Source organism: Schistocerca cancellata, chromosome 3 (assembly GCF_023864275.1).
Source record: "Schistocerca cancellata isolate TAMUIC-IGC-003103 chromosome 3, iqSchCanc2.1, whole genome shotgun sequence".
NCBI lineage: Eukaryota > Metazoa > Arthropoda > Insecta > Orthoptera > Acrididae > Schistocerca > Schistocerca cancellata.
The window spans coordinates 505,085,052-505,106,257 of NC_064628.1; the positions used below are offsets into that span (position 1 = coordinate 505,085,052).

Genomic DNA, 21,206 nt, shown 5'->3' on the forward strand with positions numbered 1-21,206 from the left:
AGAGACTCTCATCGCTGAAGACGACACGTCTCCATTCGTCCCTCCATTCACGCCTGTCGCGACACCACTGGAGGCGGGCTGCACGATGTTGGGGCGTGAGCGGAAGACGGCCTAACGGTGTGCGGGACCGTAGCCCAGCTTCATGGAGACGGTTGCGAATGGTCCTCGCCGATACCCCAGGAGCAACAGTGTCCCTAATTTGCTGGGAAGTGGCGGTGCGGTCCCCTACGGCACTGCGTAGGATCCTACGGTCTTGGCGTGCATCCGTGCGTCGCTGCGGTCCGGTCCCAGGTCGACGGGCACGTGCACCTTCCGCCGACCACTGGCGACAACATTGATGTACTGTGGAGACCTCACGCCCCACGTGTTGAGCAATTCGGCGGTACGTCCACCCGGCCTCCCGCATGCCCACTATACGCCCTCGCTCAAAGTCCGTCAACTGCACATACGGTTCACGTCCACGCTGTCGCGGCATGCTACCAGTGTTAAAGACTGCGATGGAGCTCCGTATGCCACGGCAAACTGGCTGACACTGACGGCGGCGGTGCACAAATGCTGCGCAGCTAGCGCCATTCGACGGCCAACACGGCGGTTCCTGGTGTGTTCGCTGTGCCGTGCGTGTGATCATTGCTTGTACAGCCCTCTCGCAGTGTCCGGAGCAAGTATGGTGGGTCTGACACACTGGTGTCAATGTGTTCTTTTTTCCATTTCAAGGAGTGTATTTCATGACCGTTCATTGTCTACTTCCATGCGAGCAAGAAATTATGGAGCATACGTTTTCCTTACTGGCTGACAGCATTAAACAACTCTAGAACGTGGGTAATTTTGAATGGAGAGAAATGCAGGGTGCTTCGTAGAAGTAACTGCTCCGAAGTCACTGACATGTCCAAAGATCGGGCAATTCTTCATGATGCACTGCGTGTTTGCCCACCGCCGCTCGTCTCCTCCTGCAAGGTTGACACCACATCCTCTACTGGCGTCAGATCGACTGTTCCGCTCCCTCTGCGAAACTGCACTTCAATAGAACCTATATTTCTCTATATCTTAATCATTTTCTGAAACCCTTGACAGACATCGGAACAATGCGTTTTCTCATACACTTAAGTGTCCAGAACTTTGGCGCAACTACTGGTGCACGGTCGCCATTCTTGTAAAAGTGATATACCGGCAGCGCGTGATCCTGCACTGAGACAATCATGTCGAGCGTCTCAGACACAAACTGAGGAACGGCCTTTACTCTGACGAGTGGTTGTTTATCTCTTACAGCGTTTTCAAGCACGAACCATAACTATAGTCACCCTGTACAATAATCGAGAAGTCCCTAGGATATATATAGTTAAGACATCGAGCAGCCAGCACCGGACATACATGCTTGCAGAAGCACTAGCACTTACGAGGGGCGTTCAATAGGTAATGCAATCTCTTTCTCTCCACCAATTTCTGTTGAAAAAATGCGTAATTTGTTGTAGGAAATCGTGAAATATTCCAGCTTCAGCCCCTACACTTTCATGAAGTTCCACCAGGTGGTGTCTGTAGCGGAGGTGCCTACCAAGCAGAAAGCTGTAACTGAGTTTCTGATGGCGGAAAACCACAGCATCGAAGATATTCATAGGCGCTTGCAGAATAGGTACAGAGACCTGGCAGTGAACAAAAGCACGGTGAGTCGTTGGGCGAGGGGTCTGTCATTATCGCAACAAGCTCACGCAAACCTGTCCGATCTCTCGTATGTTAGCCGGCCTCACACAGCTGTGATACCGGCGTCGTTGGAACTCCTGTATGTTCGTCGTCACAAAAATGAAAACGAACTTCTGCTTCTCCATGACAACGCAAGGCGTTGCAGAAGTCTGCACACCTTAGAGTAGCTCACAAAACTGATTTTACTCTTCTTCTTCATCCACACTACAACTTGGATCTTGCACCTTGCGATTTCCTTCTGTTTGAGCCAATGAAGGTCGCCACAGGAAGCGCTACATGGGGAGGTTACTGATGCGGTAAGACGTTGGATTTGACGTCGACCGGTAGAGTGGAAACATGTGGGCATACAGGCCCTCCAAGTAAGGTCATGTAATGCGGTCGCATCGAACGAAAATCATGCTGAAAAACTGGGTTTTGTAGCCAAAGAGTGGGGAACGATGTGGTGTATTGTAATCCTGAATAAAAAAAACTTGCTCTCAGAGAAAATATGTGTTGCATTATTTATGAAACGCCTCTAATATAAGTACTGGATCTAAAAGGCAGAAGTGCAGATACCTTTATATCTGCCATAGTAATATGTACAACCAGCAGTGTATTGGTAATTTTTCCTACAAACACGTCATGAACTTTACGACCTGATGTTTTCTGCACAGTCGTAACTGCACCACAAAGATGAGTACGCCTGTCAGTTAGTCAATCATTGTGCATCCACGCATCCAAACTTCACCACCTGAACTGCTGCCAAATGAAAATATGTACTAGTGGCTTGCTCTCGCCACATGTACCGTTGGAGATACTAGCCTTCCTAGAAACCCACTTCTCCCAATAACTATAATTACTAGTGTGCAGATGGTGTAAATACACTACTGGCCATTAAAATTGCTACACCACGAAGATGACGTGACACAGATGCGAAATTTAACCGACAGGAAGAAGATGCTGTGACATGCAAATGATTTGCTTTTCAGAGCATTCTCACAGGATTGGCGCCGGTGGCGACACCTACAACGTGCTGACATGAGGAAAGTTTCCACCCGATTTCTCATAGACAGACAGCAGTTGACCGGCGTTGCCCGGTGAAACGTTTTTGTGACGCCTCGTGTAAGGAGGAGAAATGCGTACCATCACGTGTCCGACTTTGATAAAGGACGGATTGTAGCCTATCGCGATTACGATTTAACGTATCGCGACATTGCTGCTCGCGTTGGTCGAGATCCAATGACTGTTAGCAGTGTATGGAATCGGTGGGTTCAGGGCGGTAATACGGAACGCCGTGCTGGATCACAACGGCCTCGTATCACTAGCAGTCGAGATGACAGGCACTTTATCCGCATGGCTGTAACGGATCGTGCAGCCACGTCTCGATCCCTGAGTCAACAGATGGGGACGTTAGCAAGACAACAACAATCAGCACGAATAGTTCGGCGACGTTTGCAGCAGCATGGACTCTCAGCTCGGAAACCATGGCTGCGGTTACCATTGACGCTCCAACACAGACAGGAGTGCCTGCTATGGTGTACTCAACGACGAACCTGGGTGCACGAATGACAAAACGTCATTTTTTCGGATGAATCCAGGTTCTGTTTACAGCAGCATGATGGTCGCATCCGTGTTTGGCGACATCGCGATTAACGCACATTGGAAGCGTGTATTCGTCATCGCCATACTGGCGTATCACCCGGCATAATGATATGGGGTGCCACTGGTTCGCATTGACAGCACTCTGAACAGTGAACGTTACATTTCAGATGTGTTACGACCCGTGGCTCTACCCTTCATTCGATCCCTGCGAAACCCTACATTTCAGCAGGATAATGCACGACCGCATGTTGCAGGTCCTGTAGGGGCCTTTCTGGATACAGAAAATGTTCGACTGCTGTCCTGGCCAGCACATTCTCCAGATCTCTCACCAACTGAAAACGTCTGGTCAATGGTGGCCGAGCAACTGGCTCGTCACAATACGCCAGTCACGACTCTTGATGAACTGTGGTATCGTGTTGAAGATGCATGGGCATCCAAGCTCTGTTGACTCAATGTCCAGGCGTATCAAGGCCGTTATTACGGCCAGAGGAGGTTGTTCTGGGTACTGATTTCTCAGGATCTATGCACCCAAATTGCGTGAAAATGTAATCACATGTCCTAGTATAATATACTTGTCCAATGAATACCCGTTTAGCATCTGCATTTCTTCTTGGTGTAGCAGTTTTAACAGCCAGTAGTGTACTAATGTAATGTTGTTCCAAACGCTGTTCTCAGGACCAACAGAAATATCTGCACTTACACCTATTACACCAAGCATAATTAACTTTGAAAATAAATGCATCGACATCGAGGCACTCTGGAAAAGAGGAAAGGATGAATAAATTAGCTGTCGATACAGAGAAAAATATCAAGATACTGTATAAGAGCTGTAAGATCGAAAATTTAGAGGACTCCAAGCTTTTGATGAGAGACCAGAGCCTGCTAAACATTGCATTCTCTTACAAAGCGCTTGTTTGACGGAAGGTTTAGTACCAGTCGCCTGGTAGATATCCAAAAGTTGTATAGACCTAGTCAAAATGATGCATGGATAAATTATCAGCACATCCTAGTTGACAATGTATAATCTTGCTCTGAAGAGACTAAAGAAACTTAGACCAGAACAGTTGTCCCACGTTACGTAATGACATTGGGAAGAAGCTAAGTCAATAGTTATTACAATAATCGTAAAAGCACAAGTGGTTTCTCACATGGAAGTAATAGTAACAAAAATATACAGTACTTCCTCTCCTAAATTTTACAGTAATTACATTGTATCACGTATTTATTTAAAACCAATTTAAGTTATACCCGGTAAACAAAAATAAAGAACAGGTTTCAACGCATGTCACTGGGGTTCAAAGTTTTGACAAACTGTGCTGCAACGTGGCGACTAGAACACAAGAGGAATCATTTTGTGTGTTGGACTTTGCGCGAAGTCAATCCATTGTTCATGTGCAATGTGCATTCTGCCGTCGATACTGTTACGGCGTAAATTGGGTGGTTGTGTACTCATCATATCATCATCATCATCATCATTCGTGACAGTGGATAGACTGGACTGTGAAAAAAATTGGACCGTGAAAAAATTGGGACTTTGTATGGACGATGATGACGGCGCAGTTAAGCGTCCCACAAACCAAACACATCATCATCATCATCATCATCAACACAGACTTGGGAATTGTTATACTGAAGATACTGCTTACTTTGTATGCCGCTCTTTGCTTGTGACACTTCTGTATAATTGTCAAAGTTAAGTGTTGCCATTTACGTTTTTGTAATAAAACTCATTAATACGATTTGTTTGAATTGCTTGTCTAGCCAACCTAGTAAACAGGCTTCCTAGACCCTACATATTTAACAATGAGCACGGAGACATAATAGATTCAGCGATAAGTCGCCTCTGTATACGCACATTCATGACTGTCTTACCAAATTCTTGGATATTTGTTCGATATGCCAAGAGAAGAGCACTGTTCGGCCACGCACGTGTCATGAAAAAGTCGTCAGCATACGAGATCCGTTTACACGAAATCCGCAGAAGTTCACAAGACGGGCAAGCCAGGAACTTCAACTTCCTCAAACAACGGTGTGGAGCGTTCTGAAACGAAGCCTGCGTATGAAGCCTTACAAGCTGCAGTTACTGCAGTAATTTCGTTCCAACGACCGTAACAGAAGGTACAAATTTAGCATTTCGATTTCCCAGGACAAAGAAGAGGACACTTTTCGCGAACGACGCGTCTCTTCGGACAGATCGATATTTCGTCTACCGGGTAAAGTACACCGCCATAATGTAAGAATCTGGGCGTCACAAAATGATGGCATTGTTGTCCAACGTGAAAGACTCACCGAAACTGAATTTGTTTTGTGCTATTTCCATTCACAAAGTTTACGGAGCCTCTTTTTTTGCCGAAGAAACTGAGACAGGAATATCAAACGTGGACATGATGCAAAATTGGTTGTTTCCTTAAATTCATGATGATTCCGATGATTTCATTTTTATGCATGACGGCACCTAGCCTCAATTTCACCTTGACGTGCGGCGCCATCTTACCAATAGCGTCCCACAACACTGGAATGGAAGACGTGGACAATAAGAACCTGTTCATTGCTTTTGGCTTCCTGGACACCAGGCCTCGCGTATAGAATTTTTTTTTTGAGTCTATATGAAAGGCAGAGTCTGTGTCCCACCTATGGCAGCTACTTTCCAAGAGCTGAGAAATCGAACTGCTGTAGACTCAATAAACAGAGACATATTGATTCCTGTGTGAAATGAAATAGACTAATGTTTCGATGTTCCTATCTTTTGCAGTTTGTCTGTGAGAAACATTTGAAATCTGTCCTATCTTTCTGACTTAACCTATATTTTGACTGTGGCTACATTCCTAAACAGGTTGCATCTACGTGGCAGCAATTGACACAGCTCGCGTTGACAGCTTTGATGCATATGAAAATGTTGGCTGAGGGAGTACATATTTTATGCTTCAATATTTCACCCAACACTTTCTTGATTAATCACCTGTGATCAAAATATTAATGTTCAGGTGCGTAATGAAATAAAAATTGGTTACGATAGTCTTATAATTAAAAACTCGACAGCGTTCAGCCATCATCCCATTTCTCTGATGCAAAGATTTCTGTTGGGAAGGGAAAACCTTTGAAAACCGTTGACGTTTTTCTTAAAGTTTAGTCAGATTTTAGCTTAAGCTTCGAAACTTGGCGCCACCTGTATGTTGCGGGTTCATGTGTTTGTTGGAATGGGACCTCCAAGTCAGCTGCCAAATTCATTGGTTCGCTCGTTCATTGCGTACTGAGTGTCGAGTCAAGACGGTGACAAAAAAGCAACTGCAAGTGTAAAGCGTTCTTCCTTTCAAAAGGTGCAATTCAGCTACAACTGTGTGGTGTTATTTTCGTTGGGAGTACCCCATAGCACCTTCTACATTTCAAAGTTGTATCAAGGCACTGGTTGTTTATGTAGGAGGAAATCTACACGTCGATCACGAGTGCGCGTTCAGGACGTACAGCACGTTTTCCTCGAAGTCCACGGAAGTTTACTCCTGGTGCCAGCAGACATATACTCATTCCTAACGTGTCTGGCCTTTTTGTTGCGACGTTTTTGCTTCAGGCCATACAGCATTCAGTGGCTACAAGGCTTTCATATTTGCGGTAAGCAACAATGTGTAGAGGTTCGTAAATTCATTCTGGGAGTGCAGACGGAGACGACAACTTACATTCACAGTTGGTGTTCACTGATGATGATACATCCTTTTTTGAAAGAAAAGTGACTCGCCATAACATGAAAATTAGGAGGACACTGTATGGCGTCGGCTAAAAGGAGATATCGGTATCAGTAATGAGCATGACTAAATCGAAGCACGATTCGACAGAAACCAATACAAATACTGAAGAGTCTAAGAAACTGGTACAACTGCCTAATATCTTGCAGGGCCCCGCGAGCACGTAGAAGTGCCGCAACACTATGTGGCATGGACTCGACTAATGTCTGCGGTAATGCTGGAGGGAACTGATACCATGAATCCTGCAGGGATGTCCATAAATCCGTAAGTGCACGAGGAGGTGGAGGTGTCTTCTGAACAGCACGGTGCAAGGCATCCCAGATATGCTCAAAAATGTTCATGTTCGGGGAGTTGGGTGGCCAGAGAAAGTGGTTCAACTCAGAAGAGTGTTCCTAGGGCAACTTTGTAGCAATTCTGGTCGTGAGGGGTGTCTCATTGTCCAGCTGGAATTGCCCAAGTCCGTCGAGATGCACAATTCACATGAATCGATGCAGGTGATTATATAGGATGCTTACGTATGTGTCACCTGTGAGACTCGTATCTAGACGCATCAGGGGTCCAATATCACTCCAAGTGCACACGCCCCACACCATTACAGAGCCGCCACGAGTTTGAACAGCCCCCTGCTGACATACAGGGTCCTTGGATTCATGAGGTTGTCTCCATACCCCTACACGTTCATCCTCTCTATACAATTTGAAACGAGTCGTCCGACTACGTATCATGTTTTCTCTCATCAACAGTCCAATGTTGGTGTTGACGGGCCCAGGCGAGTCATAAAGCTTTGTGTCGTGCAATCATAAATTGTACACTAACAGGCCTTCGGTTCCAAATGTCCATAATGTTTCACTGAATGGTTTTCACGCAGACGGCTCAGCATTGAAATCTGCAGCAATTTGCAGAAGGGTTGTACTGCTGTCACGTTGAAAGATTCTATTCAGTCGTCGTTGGTCCCGTTCTTGCAGGATCTTTTTCTGGCCCCAGCGATGTGGGAGATTTGATGTTTTACCGGATTCCTGATATTCACGGTACACTCGTGAAATGGTCGTACAGGAAAACCCCCACTTCATTGCTATCTCGGAGATGCTGTGTCCCATGGTTCCTGCGCCGATTATAACACTACGTTCAAACTCACTTAAATCTTGATAGCCTAGTATTGTAGCTGTAGTAACCGATCTAACAACTGCGCTATACACTTGTTGTCTTATATAGGCCTTGCCGATCACAGCGCCGTATTCTACCTGTTTACGTATCTCTGTATTTGAATACGCATGCCTGTAAAAGTTTCTTTAGTGCTTCAGTGTATAATGCGCAACGGTACAATCTATTTGTATTATAGAGATTTTCTGGTGTCATACGATTAATAAACGACCTCTGTAGGCTGTTAACGGACAGCTCCTATCCTTATAGACGAGAATACAAAGTCAAATCACAGATACAATTGCTCATACAAGGACTGATAACGCCACACTACCAGAAAGGATAAGATAGGAACTCGGCAAGAGCAGCTTCGTCGTTCGGCAGCGTTACTTACAACATTACAATTGTGACTTCTCATGCACGCAGTATTGAGGCAGTAAAAGTTAATAATCGGTAATAATAGTAATCACAGAATATTTATTGATTATTACTTTAGAAGAAGCATGAGTATGGAACATTATTGTATCGAAGGTAGAGAAATTGTAAAATTCAAGTAAACTTGTGGTTTATTAGAATAATTACTACAACAAATCCTCGTATAAACTAATAGAACACGTAACATCTGCTGCACTCAATACATTTACATTTGTTTCGAATCCTGAATCGGGAATGTTAAGAAACATAGAGAAACATTTTCTGTCTGTTTGGTGAATGAATACCATGATTTACTAACTCCCGATGGTGGCTTAGATTTGGATGCGAAAGTAGCCATTGCTGAAAATTAGACCCAGCCTAATCGTCATTCTGTTCCACGGTTCATCGGCCATAGTACCACCAGATACACGCAAAGCCATAATAAAAGGAAATCAGTAACATTTTACTTCGGCTCTATGAGAGTCATTTCAGAAAATCAATTCAGAAAATATAGCTTGCTCTCTCAACACTAATATTGTAGCTATTCTCAATAGTAATACCAGCATCACGCACTCGTTCTCTACAACCGAGTGGCAACAGAATTACTAGACCACATCTTGTTTAATACAAACAACGTTGAATCAGCCTCTTCCGGCTCAGCACTGCCTGCTCGCACCAACTCATAATAATATGCAGTTCACGCGCAAAACTCCTCAGCACTGATTAACTGATAATAAGATGCACTGCAGTATATGGCAAGCCCACTTAGGACGGCGCACGCCCCACAATAGGCTAACTGCCTCACTACAACTGCTTCCAAACAACTGACTCTTTGCAAGTGTCCTTGGAACTGCCTCCTTCCCTTCCTTCAGACACAAAGCGCTCACATAGTACCACAGAGCCCTAGACTTTGTTAGCTGAAATGCTGAGATTCTTTCTCCGAAGATCGCCAGTGAAAGCTAAATACTTCCCAGGTAGCATGGAGATATCGAAATCGACCAGCGAGCGGAAGTAGTAGATATGCAAAAATATTCCATCGAAATGAAGGATGAGTGAATCAGCGAACACCTTTAAACACACAAACCACATACCACAGTCGACCGATAGAAAGTACCTACAAAGCTTCATGTGTTTTGTGCCGCTTCCTGAGAAAATATTGACGGCCCGTCCGTTTTTGCACAAATAACGTACATGGATGTGTTTGAGAACAGGCTTTTCCACAATTTATGTTAGAACATGACGAATATTTTAGTTTCCAACAGGATGGAACACCGCTGCACTCGCCACTGCATGTAGGAGCATTTGTTAACAATAAGTCGCCTTAGTGATGGATCTGCCATAAGAGCTATACGGATCGTTCAAGGAACTATTGGCCTGATCTCACGATAAGAAACTTTTATATAAGAATTCGTGGAAATCTTCGCCAGTGCGCCTCCCCTTCCAAAACTCTGGGAGAACTGCTACCCCGCATAACAGTAGCAGTGATAGTAGTTGCCGCAGACGCGATAAAATCCATCTCTGGTATACTGCGTGTCACGAAGATTGTTATACACTACGTTTGCTTCCACGAAGGGTCGTGTAATATCCTGGCTCCCGAGACTGTGCTGCCATACGATGTTTTATTTAATGTCTGTTGGGACATGTTCGAATATCGTCTAGATGTTTCTCAGATATCCGGTAGCGGGAACATTGGGAGTTTGTGGAAGTTAAATGAAACTACTGTTTCTAAACGGAATCGTAAAAACTATTCAAGATGATGTATACATGCATGTGAAACACATATCCTTATAAAATCGGATTGTTCTGTCGAGAACTAAAACTTTATAAAACTATGCACAGGTTGAGAACAATCCCTTGTTACTATCGTCATTAATGTGGAAGCTATAGAACTGTGAAACTGGTTAACCGTTTTGAACAGCTCCATTCAGGATGTGGTTTAAGACGAGATATTTCCATTAAAATACATGTAACGTATCTCCGCTCTCTGATATAGTACGCTCATCTCTATTGATTTAACACTGAAGAATGCGTGCTTTGATTTTGAAGTAAAATAAGATTAGGTACCAGCCTATGCTTGTAATACCTGTTTTTGACCTATTTTGTATCTGTATCGATATTTCGGTGTCAGTTTGTAGTATTGCTTATGTATGATGTTGTATCTGTCATGGAAATTCTTTGCGTATGTATACATGTTTCAATTATGTGAATTTTTGAACGATGTTGTTTAGTTTATACTTTTGAATTTAAATAATTCATGAAATGTTAACATCGAGTATAGATTTAAGTGTCAGGAAGTCATTTCTGAAAGTATTTGTATGGAGTGTAGCCATGTATGGAAGTGAAACATGGACGGTAAATAGTTTGGACAAGAAGAGAATAGAAGCTTTCGAAATGTGGTGCTACAGAAGAATGCTGAAGATTAGATGGGTAGATCACATAACTAATGAGGAAGTACTGAATAGGATTGGGGAGAAGAGAAGTTTGTGGCACAACTTGACCAGAAGAAGGGATCGGTTGGTAGGACATGTTCTGAGGCATCAAGCGATCACCAATTTAATATTGGAGGGCAGCGTGGAGGGTAAAAATCGTAGGGGGAGACCAAGAGATGAATACACTAAGCAGATTCAGAAGGATGTAGGTTGCAGTAGGTACTGGAAGATGAAGAAGCTTGCACAGGATAGAGTAGCATGGAGAGCTGCATCAAACCAGTCTCAGGACTGAAGACCACAACAACAACATGAAATGACTGTTATGTAATGTACTATAAATGACTTGGTTCATAATTAGGGAAGAGGCCAGAATAGCTTAAGGGCAGTATTTATGGGCCTCGGATGCTGAATTTGGTGATACTATTTTCATGGCATGGTTCTTGGCCCTATAAAAACATTGTTTCAACACCAAGAAGATCCGTTATAGGGCGAGACCGACAGTAATAACATGATTGCATCGCCGCCAGATTAATAGCAACCGCAAATGGCGTCACCATCCTTCCACTAAATTGTTTTGTATTTGACATTCTGTAAATGGACCAGGTATTTGTGAAATTTGCTTGAATTTAATAATGGTCATGGTGTTACTAAAAACTCTGTCTTACCCCCGCGATTATCTCAAATCACAAACCTGGAAAGGGTTCCTGTCCCAGTCAATTTAATTCCGAGTGTCCTAATTTATTATGAGAAAGTGGCTGAACTTGAAATTAATGTTGTGTTATCATTTGTACAGCCAGTTATAATTTTGAGTAGGTCAAAAGACTGCATATGAAAGTGCATTTGTTATTTAAAGAGTTATAGTTTGTTGTGCTTCACTTAACTATTAATTAAAGATAAGAATACTTCGCTTTTCTCATACATACTGGTGTAGTTTTGTTAATGAGCATGGTTCTTAAAAACATGAAAGCTTAGCGATCCTCATGTACCAGCGTAATTATTTAATGAAGCAATTCAAAGACTCGTTCGGAGCCAGTGTAGTTAGATTTGCATTTTGTTCAGTTGCTTCAAAGCGAGTTTAAGAAAGAACTGTTTACCGTGTTATCTATTCTAATACAAGTCGATTAATGCACAGGCTTAGAGACTCTGTATTAGGCAATGAAGTTATAGATTATGATCATTAGTAGACTCCTGATTTAAATTCTGAATCATTTGAAGCTTTTCCCTGTCTATTATTGCCACTAGTTTCATGTGTGTCGCTATTTGGTTTTATAAACTGTTGCACCTAGTTCATTTAAGGTACGTGTTTTTGAGAGGTATATGTTGCTGTTTAGTATCTCATTGGCTTATCTGACTTACTAGTTAGTTGCACATCTATGTTTAACGTTAGGTTACTGTGTTGTAGTGCGAACAGATATATAGGAAGAGTTTTGTCTGTGTGTGTGTGTGTGTGTGTGTGTGTGTGTGTGTGTGTGTGTGTGTGTGTGTGTGCGTGTCAAGAAAGGCTACGTTAGCCTTGACACTGCCTTCTGCTGTGTCGTCATGCTTGATACAAGAAAGCCTAATTAGGCTGGCGACCTGTTTTAATGTTTAATGTTACAACCTGCTTTTGTGATGGGAGAACGCCTGTTCCTGACCCGCAATTTACTATTGCTTACACTCTGTTGGAGTATTTCGGAAACGAATTCAAGTTTGATTGTTCTGCTTCCATTAGGTTATCCCACGGTCACATCTCAAAAATTCCTCGCAGAGGTATAACTTTAGCATCGATTGCCGTTTAAAGGTGGTCGGTGGTAGCGTTACATGCCGTCTTGCTATAAGCCGAGAAGCCAGTTAATCAGCTCAGTGTAATAATAGGTGGACGTCACTTACCGGAGGCACAAAGTCGGGCTTAACTTCCTTCCGCAGCACAGCGGCGAAGTCCGTGCGGGAGTAGCTAGGCAGCTTGCGCAGCTCCTCCATCGAGCTGACCCGGGCACCTGGCCGCACGCTCAGCAGCTGTGAAGAGAACAGCCTGTTACTTACAGCATCAAGCACAGCGAGCAACCACCGGCACCACGTGACGTTCCTTAAAAGGCTACATGAAGCTTGTCGTAAAATCAGTCCCTAACTACTAAAGATACTTGAAGATCCGTCTCTCCAACTGCTAAACAGGAGTATTTATTCTGTCATACCATTTTCTTTATATTCACTTAACAACTAGCGGACGGATCCCGAGTTTACTAGCGTTTCGCGCACAAATTGTTGCCGACGAATCACGAGATAAATCATGTTTACAACACACTGCCTATAGACTTCGTACAGTCTTTACCTCCATTAGCAACGTATCAAAAGTGATAGTCTTCATGTACCGTTTGCTTATTTACCATTGGGAAGGTATTTTGATAGTTGAAATTTAGCTCAAAGGTGGCTACAACACTCCTATGTAATGGTGCAAAAACCTGGTACCCTACTATGTCAGCGTCACGCTCCGTGACGCTACAAACAGCAAGACGTCGACACCTGTGAAAGGAGGGCCACAGCTTAGAAGTTCATGTCGCCTGTACTGTGAGTGAATCATGTAACATTGGCACCAGATTTCATCGAAATTCTGCCCTATGGCCCCAGGAACGTGTCACACAACGAGAAGGGCGTCACGTCCCCTCTTACTCAAATTTCACACCTTATTTTCACTCTTCTGCGATGGATGCTAGAACCTCGGCTCCCAGCGTTGAAATCATGCGGGTTTCGTACATTTGGCCGAGGAAAACGTTTCATACAAACCACTGCTCGGAATCGACATTAAAAGGGATCAGAGCGTGGCATAAAGGGTGTCAATAAAGTACCCTTTTCACTTGGTGTTAATTACCACACATTTTGTGGTTGAAAACGACAGTTCGCGGTGCGGTGTTCTTGATAACATTTGACACTGCTGACACGCTAGTATGTTTCAACCCTTCTCTAAGGGCGTTGAGGGACTGCATCAGCATTGAACGAGATCGAACTTCCCGCCCATCCCCACCCACCGCCCTAGTTCGGCAACACGCTCCGTACCACCCGCGCACCGTTGTTGATCACATTAGAAATGCACCTGTCAGAAATTTCGGCACCAAGTAAGCCTCGCCGCTGCTCTAGCGCCTAGGGGCTAGGCAGCACCTTCGACACCCGCGATGTGCGGGTTGTCTACCTTCAGGCGCTAGTGCAGCCGCCAGGCTGAATTTGGTGTCGAAGTTTCTGACAGGTACTTGTGTAAAGTGCTAAGTATACGTCCGTGGATGGCACAAACGGTGTTGACGAACTGGTGAAAGGGGAGGGGAGGGGGGTCTTAGATTGACCCATTGCCGTCTTATTTACTAACATGTATACAATGCACTCGCGCATGATGACGCCACAGGAGGGCTAAAAGCAGGAGGGCTGGAAAAAAAGAAGTACCCTTTCCTGCTTCGGATCGTGTTTAAATTTCGTCGAATATTTATGAACGCTCCCTAACGATTCCAACCTGTACACATGACCAAAACTTGCGATGGCACTGCGTTTCAAAGGGGTGCTATCACTTTCAAAGCGGATGGATGCAAATAAAAAAAAAAAAAATTCAAATATGTGTGAAATCTTATGGGACTTAAATGCTAAGGTCATCAGTCCCTAAGCTTACACACTACTTAACCTAAATTATCCTAAGGACAAACATACACCCATGCCTGAGGGAGGAGTCGAAGCTCCGCCGGAATCAGCCGCACAGTCCATGACTGCAGCGCCCTAGACCGCTCGGCGAATCCCGCGCGGCGAAATGCAGTCCCACAATGCCATTACAGAAGAGCAGAAACGTCCTATGGTGCTGGCAGTGTCAAAGGTTATCGAGAAAATGTTCCCGTTGCTCATCACACTGCGAACTTATGCTTGAGAATTTTGTGGGATTCAACGCCCCATGAAAGGAATGATTTCATTTATGCCTTTTATACCACCCACTGAGGCCTTTTCGCATCGATTCTGTGTGGCGTTATGTCTGAAACGTTGTCTTCGACCAGCGATAAGAAAACCGCATGATTTCAGCGCTGAGTGTTGTGGTTCTGAACTTCATCGCAGAGACGTCAAAAGATGGGGTTAAATGTAGGTAAGAGAAGCTCTGACAACCTTCTCACAGGGTGACTCGTCCACAGGGGCGTTGGTTAGAATTGTGGAGAAATTATGTGCCAGTGTGACACCGTTAACGCAACGTGTAGCTGTGGCCTTTCTTCTGCGTGTGTCGACACCTTGCCGTTTGAAGTGTCGCCGAGCTCGGGCGTAACGTCGCAGGGCGCGACACTTTTGCACCGTTAGGGAGAAAGGCTGTAGACATCTTTGAGCCAAGTGTCAAACTCATGCACTGCAACGGGAGACAATTACGGCATTTCGAAAAAGGTATCCTTTAATTTTGTTGTATATAGGGTTCTGAAGGCGATGCCAGCGACAGTGTCTTTTTCAGACATGTGAAAAAGCGTAAGGTGGCAGTGTTTTCCAGTGGTTAAGACAATAACTATGAAGGTGACACCATTATTGTGAATGGTTCGTTATGTCATAATGACAACATTGATCGGTGTGAAACTGACAATCACAGTTGAAACCGCTTGAAGATCATTCTCGCGTCATGAATTTCCAGCACAGTGTGACTCTATAGCCTGTGTGATTAGTCTGATCGTTAGTAATGATTATTTGAACTGTTTTTCAAAGAGTTATGCACCTATGACGATCAAATCTCAATGAAACGTAAAACATGGCCTGAAGCACTCAAGAAATCTGCTGCGACAGAAACAGACATGAAGAATCTCCTTTACCTAATTTTTCTAAAGGGACAAACAATAAAACGTAGGTGTAAACATTAATGATCAACAGATCCTCTAATAGGCACAACAGTATTTTCGCAAATTATGAGTCGCAACAGATCTGAACAGGCCTGTACTGGGTTATTTCTTCAAAAAATTCAGGATACTTTAGAAACCAAATCAACAGTTATCTTGGGACGACTGGGTGATTCCATGGTGAGGGCGCCTGAGGTTACCAACGTACGATCCTGCAAAAATTGCGAAGTGTGGGTTACTTCTTAGGATGGTATGCAGGTGTGACAGAGGCTGTCTGAAATAAGGTGGTTTACAGTGGAGGAGGAACGAAACTGGAAGACGCTGTTCTCTCAGTTCATGGCCCTTATCTTAGTATGTGGCACTGTATCTACCACGATAATTATTATGCGTTACAGTACCTCTAGTGCAGAGTTACTACTGAAAAATAAAACCAGAGTCTATGGTACTATTAGGGTGAATAGAAGTTTACCGCCGAAGAATAAAGAATAATAAAGAAAGGTGGCATAGTTCTCTCTATGTGACATACTTCCGCTTGTATGGAAAGCAAAACGACATGTCAGCATGATATCAAAAATTATGATGCCTCTGGCGCAAACACAAAGAGAAAAATATAGAAAACGTAGAGCATGTACTGAAGCCTATGTTTGTAAATCAATACAATGCTCACATGAAAGGAGGTGCTGGTGTGAATTGGTACCTATCTTAGTACCCTATTCCAAAGAAATCGAGGTAATGAATAAAAAAAGTCCATTTATCTAATAAACTGCGAGCTCTCCAATTCCTTTAGCAGCTACAAAGAAGAGAAAACTCTCTTCTCTATTCGATGGCGAAATACAGGCTTACCGACGATGTTAATGAAGGCTCTCCAGCCTTAGAGAGAGATATGTCCAGCCCATTAGTTAGTTGAACAGGGCGGCCACCACGTGAAAATCCATCTGGAAGGCTTTCAGGTGACGTGAAGCAACATGGACCTGTATCCCTTTCAAACAATGGAAAAATGAAATTTACTACCAGTGAATTTAGATATATTTTGGTTCCGCTCCATATCGAGAAATGTTTTATGGAGTACCATCCATTGAAAAAAAACTAGGAAACTTCGTTTGTGTACACCAGTGGAAAAAAATTAGAACACCCTTTTAGAAGTTTCTAAGTCACACAAGATTTGTTTTTGCAACAGTACATGAAACGGTTACATTTACAGATCAGTAGCCGCGCCGAGTGGCCGACTGGTTTGAGGCGTCACGCAGGGACTGCGCTGCACTTGCCGCCGGAGGTTCGAGTCCTCCCTCGGGCATCGGTGTGTCTATTGTTCTTAGCGTAGGCTAGTTTAATTAGTGTGTAAGTCTAGGGACCGATAACCTCTGAACATAGCTGCTAATATTCAGTGACCGTGTCAGAATTATATTGTAACAAATAAGCCCTCGGTCAGAAATATTAAGTCAAAAATGGACCTGGTTTCGACGCTACTATGAGTGTCGTCTTCAGAATTAGACTAACTGTACTAAAACATTAGGTATATAGTACATTAATAAAATTAAAGTTTGTACTATTTGTGACCGAGGGCTTGTTTGTTACAATATAACCAATAACCTCAGAAGTTTGGTCCCTTAGGAATTCACACACATTTGAACAGATCACTAACACAAGCGGTTCTGAGGTACCCGGTATCGATCCATGACGCAACACCACAGTATAGATGACGAATACTGCGAGTCACTTCTGGTTTCATCATATCCCACACGTTCTCGGCTGGAGGCAAGTTCGGAGATCGTACTGGCCAGAGAAGATGCTGCACATCTTGCAGAGCATTTTGAGTTTCACACGAAGTGTGTTTGTGCGAGCACGCTCCTGTTGGAAGAAAACATCAGCTTCCTGTTACAAGAACGGCAAAAGAACGTGTCTGTCTGACAATATTCTGCACATCCCGAACGCTGGTTAGTGTCCTCTCCAGAAACACTACCTGTGAACGAGAGTTGTAGCTTATCGCGCCCCAGACCTTAAGGCCTGGGTTAGGGCCAGTGTATGTTGGATGAATGTACTCTACGAGGTAGCGGTCACCAGTCCTACGTCAGAGGCGCAAGCAACCGTCGCTTGCGTGCAGGCAGAATCTGCTTTCAAGGCTGAAGACAACGGCGCGAAATTCGATCTTCCAAGTGATCCTCTGACGGCACTAGTTGAACCACATACATCGATGCTGTAGTATGAGTGGGAGGCGGGCTAGATGTGTGCGTGACCGTAGTACCATTGCTAATAGCCATTTCGCGACAGTTCGTGTTGACACGTCTGGGCTCACCAGCCCTCTTACCTTGTAAGTAGGCTGTATATGTTTTCTTTATGTAAGTAGGCTGTTTATGTTTTCTTATTGGCAACGTTACGTAGCGCTCTCTGAAAATCACTGGCTGTGCTGTGTGCAGACTGTGGCTAGTTTGCATTGTTGTCTGCCATTGTAGTGTTGGGCAGCGGCAGCTGGATGTGAACAGCGCGTAGCGTTGCGCAGTTGGAGGTGAGCCGCCAGCAGTGGTGGATGTGGGAAATGAGATGGCGGATTTTTGAGTACAGAATGGATATTATGAACTGCTATGTATATTATGCTTTTTCAACACTATTAAGGTAAATACATTGTTTGCTCTCTATTAAAATCTTTCATTTGCTAACTACCCCTATCAGTAGTTAGTGCCTTCAGTAGTTTGAATCTTTTATTTAGCTGGCAGTAGTGGCGCTCGCTGTATTGCAGTAGTTCGAGTAATGAAGATTTTTGTGAGGTAAGTGATTTGTGAAAGGTATAGGTTAATGTTAGTCAGGGCCATTATTTTGTAGGGATTTTTGAAAGTCAGATTGCGTTGCGCTAAATAGTATTGTATGTCAGTTTAAGCACAGTCTTGTGTATAAATGTTCTAAGGGGACGTTACAACCTGTGCTGTGGTAGCTGTAAGATCTGCCTCTGCTGCCCTTACAGTACGACAATCCTGGCTGGGGCGTGTGCTGCGTGGACGTCCAGAACCTCGTCTAGTGGTGTGAGAAATTTTACGTGACCACTGGTACCAGCGTCGTTGCACAGCTGATTCAGCACGTGGAACATGAACGGCATTTTCCGAAATGACCATCCCGCCACTCGGAAGGTCACAAAAAATGGCTCTGAGTACTATGGGACTTAACATCTGAGGTCATCAGTCCCCTAGAACCTAGAACTACTTAAACCTAACTAACCTAAGGACATCACACACATCCGTGCCCGCGGCAGGAATCGAAACTGCGACCGTAGCAGTCGCGGGGTTGCGGACTTAAGCGACTAGAACCGCTCGGCCACCGCGGCCGGCGGAAGGTCGCAATCTGACTCGCTGAGTTGTCTGTACGGAGCACGAGTGCCTACCCGTGGCATGATAACTTCTTGCTTTGCATATCTGCACCACAACGAACTTTCTGGCTATGACAATTCGTTACTGAAGGGTAGACACAGATGGCCCTCTGTTAGCTACGCCACTACGATTTCTGTTGGCGGACGACCCTGAAATAATTACCAGCACATATATTATCCTCCACGTGGCATATGCCATCATAGGATCAAAATCGACGAGCTTTGTGTAAGTCAGGGCAGTAAATTTCATAAAGGAGCATATCAACAAATGAACGCTGTAGAAATAGATAATTTTTGTTTGTGTGATACAATGGATTCGTTGTTGTACATACTAACTTAGTGTTTTATGACGATAATTTTTACATGTAGTTCACAATTATTACATTACGATTACGTTCAGGCACTATGTAAGTAAACTTGTTAGGTTTTTATATTGGTAACGCCACGTAGCGCTCTGTATGAAAATCACTGGCTCTGCTGTGTGCAGTCTGTGGCTGGTTAGCATTGTTCTAATATTCGCTATTGTAGTGTTTGGCAGTTGGATGTGAACAGCACGTAACGTTGCGCAGTTGGAGGTGAGCTGCCAGCAGTGGTGGATGTGGGGAGAGAAATGGCGGAGTTTTGAGAGCGGATGATCTGGACGTGTGTCCATCAGAGATAGTAACTTTGTAAGACTGGATGTCATGAACTGCTATATACACTCCTGGAAATGGAAAAAAGAACACATTGACACCGGTGTGTCAGACCCACCATACTTGCTCCGGACACTGCGAGAGGGCTGTACAAGCAATGATCACACGCACGGCACAGCGGACACACCAGGAACCGCGGTGTTGGCCGTCGAATGGCGCTAGCTGCGCAGCATTTGTGCACCGCCGCCGTCAGTGTCAGCCAGTTTGCCGTAGCATACGGAGCTCCATCGCAGTCTTTAACACTGGTAGCATGCCGCGACAGCGTGGGCGTGAACCGTATGTGCAGTTGACGGACTTTGAGCGAGGGCGTATAGTGGGCATGCGGGAGGCCGGGTGGACGTACCGCCGAATTGCTCAACACGTGGGGCGTGAGGTCTCCACAGTACATCGATGTTGTCGCCAGTGGTCGGCGGAAGGTGCACGTGCCCGTCGACCTGGGACCGGACCGCAGCGACGCACGGATGCACGCCAAGACCGTAGGATCCTACGCAGTGCCGTAGGGGACCGCACCGCCACTTCCCAGCAAATTAGGGACACTGTTGCTCCTGGGGTATCGGCGAGGACCATTCGCAACCGTCTCCATGAAGCTGGGCTACGGTCCCGCACACCGTTAGGCCGTCTTCCGCTCACGCCCCAACATCGTGCAGCCCGCCTCCAGTTGTGTCGCGACAGGCGTGAATGGAGGGACGAATGGAGACGTGTCGTCTTCAGCGATGAGAGTCGCTTCTGCCTTGGTGCCAATGATGGTCGTATGCGTGTTTGGCGCCGTGCAGGTGAGCGCCACAATCAGGACTGCATACGACCGAGGCACACAGGGCCAACACCCGGCATCATGGTGTGGGGAGCGATCTCCTACACTGGCCGTACACCACTGGTGATCGTCGAGGGGACACTGAATAGTGCACGGTACATCCAAACCGTCATCGAACCCATCGTTCTACCATTCATAGACCGGCAAGGGAACTTGCTGTTCCAACAGGACAATTCACGTCCGCATGTATCCCGTGCCACCCAACGTGCTCTAGAAGGTGTAAGTCAACTACCCTGGCCAGCAAGATCTCCGGATCTGTCCCCCATTGAGCATGTTTGGGACTGGATGAAGCGTCGTCTCACGCGGTCTGCACGTCCAGCACGAACGCTGGTCCAACTGAGGCGCCAGGTGGAAATGGCATGGCAAGCCGTTCCACAGGACTACATCCAGCATCTCTACGATCGTCTCCATGGGAGAATAGCAGCCTGCATTGCTGCGAAAGGTGGATATACACTGTACTAGTGCCGACATTGTGCATGCTCTGTTGCCTGTGTCTATGTGCCTGTGGTTCTGTCAGTGTGATCATGTGATGTATCTGACC

At 45.0% G+C, this 21,206-nt stretch overlaps 1 protein-coding gene across 1 annotated transcript in view; it reads right to left on the reverse strand.

The window, feature by feature from the left end:
• The window catches only part of LOC126176756 (serine/threonine-protein kinase 32A), a 558,947-nt gene that overhangs the window by 18,965 nt on the left and 518,776 nt on the right, over window positions 1–21,206 (reverse strand). The window contains exon 8 of the mRNA XM_049923925.1: window positions 12,866–12,991. Within this exon, the coding sequence (XP_049779882.1) occupies window positions 12,866–12,991 (126 nt within the window). The remainder of the gene's footprint in view (window positions 1–12,865; window positions 12,992–21,206) is intronic.